This window comes from Hipposideros armiger, unplaced genomic scaffold, assembly GCF_001890085.2.
Source record: "Hipposideros armiger isolate ML-2016 unplaced genomic scaffold, ASM189008v1 scaffold_482, whole genome shotgun sequence".
NCBI classification, from domain to species: Eukaryota; Metazoa; Chordata; class Mammalia; order Chiroptera; family Hipposideridae; genus Hipposideros; species Hipposideros armiger.
The window spans coordinates 201,641-204,559 of NW_017731832.1; the positions used below are offsets into that span (position 1 = coordinate 201,641).

General features: G+C 59.1%; 1 protein-coding gene across 1 annotated transcript in view; it reads right to left on the reverse strand.

Annotated features, from left to right (window-relative positions):
• Window positions 1–2: 2 nt before the first annotated feature.
• Window positions 3–2,919, reverse strand: part of KRT19 (keratin 19) — a gene marked incomplete at its 3' end in the record, with an annotated part of 43,060 nt that continues 40,143 nt past the window's right edge. The window contains exons 2-5 of the mRNA XM_019666995.1: window positions 2,590–2,919; window positions 736–818; window positions 379–535; window positions 3–89 (exon numbers count right to left, since the gene is read on the reverse strand). Of these exons, the coding sequence (XP_019522540.1) occupies window positions 3–89; window positions 379–535; window positions 736–818; window positions 2,590–2,919 (657 nt within the window). The remainder of the gene's footprint in view (window positions 90–378; window positions 536–735; window positions 819–2,589) is intronic.

The window sequence follows — 2,919 nt, forward strand, 5'->3', positions numbered from 1 at the left end:
CTCAGGATCTTGGCTAGGTCAATGCCCGGAGCGGAATCCACCTCCACACTGACCTGGCCACCCACCTGGGCCCTTAGAGCACTGATTTCCTGGAAAGATACAGTAGAGATGAGCATGTCAGGGCCCAGAGCCTGCCGGGCCTGAGCCAGGTCACTCCCCCATCCCTCAGGCCAAAGGGGGCAGGTTTTCAGGTGCAGACCTAGGACCTGGCAACGGAGACAGACTGGGTCACCACCAAGCCCTGCTGGGACCCTGGGAGCCATGCTCCACACCCAGCGCCATGCAGAGGGTACAGCAAGTGTGGCCATGGTCGGACACAACAGAAGATGAAAGTGTCCTCGGCCCTGGGAAACTGGGGTGGCCCAGCTGGAAACCCACCTCCTCATGGTTCTTCTTCAGGTAAGCTAGCTCTTCCTTCAGGCCTTCAATCTGCATCTCCAGGTCGGCTCTGGCCAGGGTCAGCTCATCTAGTACCCTGCGCAGGCCGTTGATGTCGGCCTCCACGCTCATGCGCAGGGCCTGCTCCGTCTCAAACCTTGCAGAAGAAATAGTTGCAATCTGTACCTTCCCCGCCTCCCCAGGGTTCTGGAGATCATGGGGGTGTGCTTCAGACCAGCTGGGGTGAAGGAGGGCAGAGGCCAGCCCGCTGACTGCACTTGAGTTCCAAAAGGACCTGGGATTGCCTCCGCCACCCCCATTCTGACTTGTGCAGCCCCCCAGGGCACAGATGCTTACTTGGTTCGGAAGTCATCCGCAGCCAGACGGGCATTGTCAATCTGCAGGACAATCTTGGAGTTCTCAATGGTGGCACCAAGTATCTGGAAGGCAGAAGGTTGGCACCAGTTTAGCACACTGGCACTGCCCCCCTACCACTTTCCTTCCAGAGAGAGGGGAGCAGATGAGTATGCCCCCACTCCCTAAAGCCCCAGCCACCCCTCAGCTGCCCACAGGCCTATTCTGTGGGAGGCCTTGGAATCAGTCACCACCCAGGAGCCGAAACAGTGGTTTCTCACCACAGCCCATGAGGCCAAGCCAGGGGGTACGGGGTGAGCGGGCGAGGGAAAGCAGGTAAGCCTGGGAAGAAAGTATCTGAGACCTATGCCCAGGGAAATTATAAATGGTCTCCAGGGATCGGCAAATCAGATGCAGGCAAGTGCAGGAGTTAACACTTGTCTGTACTCCCCACTCAAATCATTCTGCCTTCAGGGAAGGGAAGTCTGTTTGTTGAGGATCTATTATATGCAGGCACCTTGTACCTCATCTTTCATGCCAGGTCAGTGGGTACACCTGTTTCACAGAGGTGGGAGCTGAAGTTCAGGATTCCTCGTCCAAGTTCACCTCTAATCTGAGGTCCCTCTGATTTGAAGGGCATGTTCACACCATTGATTAAGCTACTACTTGGATTCAGCATTTTTCGAAGAGCGGGTTTTAACGCATTAGTCAGTGTACTGACTGGTGGTGATTTGCACAGCTTTTAAGTGAAACAGAAGTAAGGATGTTTCAAGAAACTTTTACCTTCATTGTGTGTGTATATATGAGAAAGAGGATGCAAGGGGACACATCGTGAAATGTATTTCCTATTGTAGGTCATGATTTTAAAAGTGTGAAAGCACTGTACATCATATCTCTAGCCCTCCTTGTCTATACGGTATGCTCTGTGCCGCCTGTACCCAGCACCATACCAGGCACATGATGGACACTGGGCAGTGTTGTGGGGAGACGGAGCATGTGAGGCCACTAAATGTCCCACTGGCTTCAATACATGTCTTCAGCACTGAGCTCCAACCTCCTCCCTGTGGGTGGAGACCAAGCCCATCCTGCAGGCTCCACAGGGCCCTCCTAAAAGCCTGTGGCTTAGACCCCCATCTCCTGCCCAGGACAGAGAAGTGCTGCTACACCCAGTCCTCTGAGAGAGGTCTCCACATGCAAAGGACCCTCGGGACCTCTGCATCTAGGGGCCACAGCATACGTCCCTCCTTAACCCGCCAGGACCGCTCCCATTTTTCCTAGAACTTCTCTCAAGTCCCAGGTGGCCCCCTGGACTGAGGAAGACGGGCTTAATTAAGCCTGAGCGTGACGGAAACCAGGCCTGCCCCGCCAGAGAAGAGGAATGCAGGGGGCTCCACATCGGGCGCAGTTGTGGGGGGAGGGGGCAGGACTGGCCCAGGGTGGACCAGATTACTACCAGGCCAAACTCATTTCCCTGCCGCGACCGCGACCGCGGCCCCTAACCTAGACTTCAGGGCCGACCTCAGCCAGGTCCCACCTTCTCCCACTCCTCCGGACCCCTTTTCCCAGGCCACCTCACCCTCCAACCCCGCCCCCGCCACAGGCCACACCCACTTACCCCGCCCCGGTCCCCCGCCGCCGTCCCGCCACCCGGGCCTCCACTTCCTGCCCCTTTGTCCAGCTCCTACGCACCTGTCCATGTCTCCCTGCCCCACCCAGCGGTCCTCCCACGCCTAACGGGCTTGTTCTCCCCCAGCAGGAAGGGGGTCCGGGCGCCCGCCGCGCCCACCTCACGCCTAGCCTGGCCCGCGGGGCTAGGTTTCGCGGCAGGGGGCACTTCCCCTCCTGGCCACCGCCCACCTTGTCCCGCAGCTCCTGGATGGTCTTGAAGTAGCGGCTGTAGTCTCGCGCGGGCCCGGGCCCCTGCTTCTGGTACCAGTCACGGATCTTCACCTCCAGGTCGCCGTTGGCCGCCTCCAGGGCGCGCACCTTCTCCAGGTAGGAGGCCAGGCGGTCGTTGAGGTTCTGCATGGTCACCTTCTCGTTGCCCACCAGCAGCCCGTCGGACCCGGCCTGGGCGCCCCCATAGCCTCCACCGTAGCCCCCGGAGGAGGACGAGGACACGAAGCGGGCGGAGGACACCGACACGCCACGTCCGCCCGAGCCCCCGTGGATACTGGGCGCACGGAA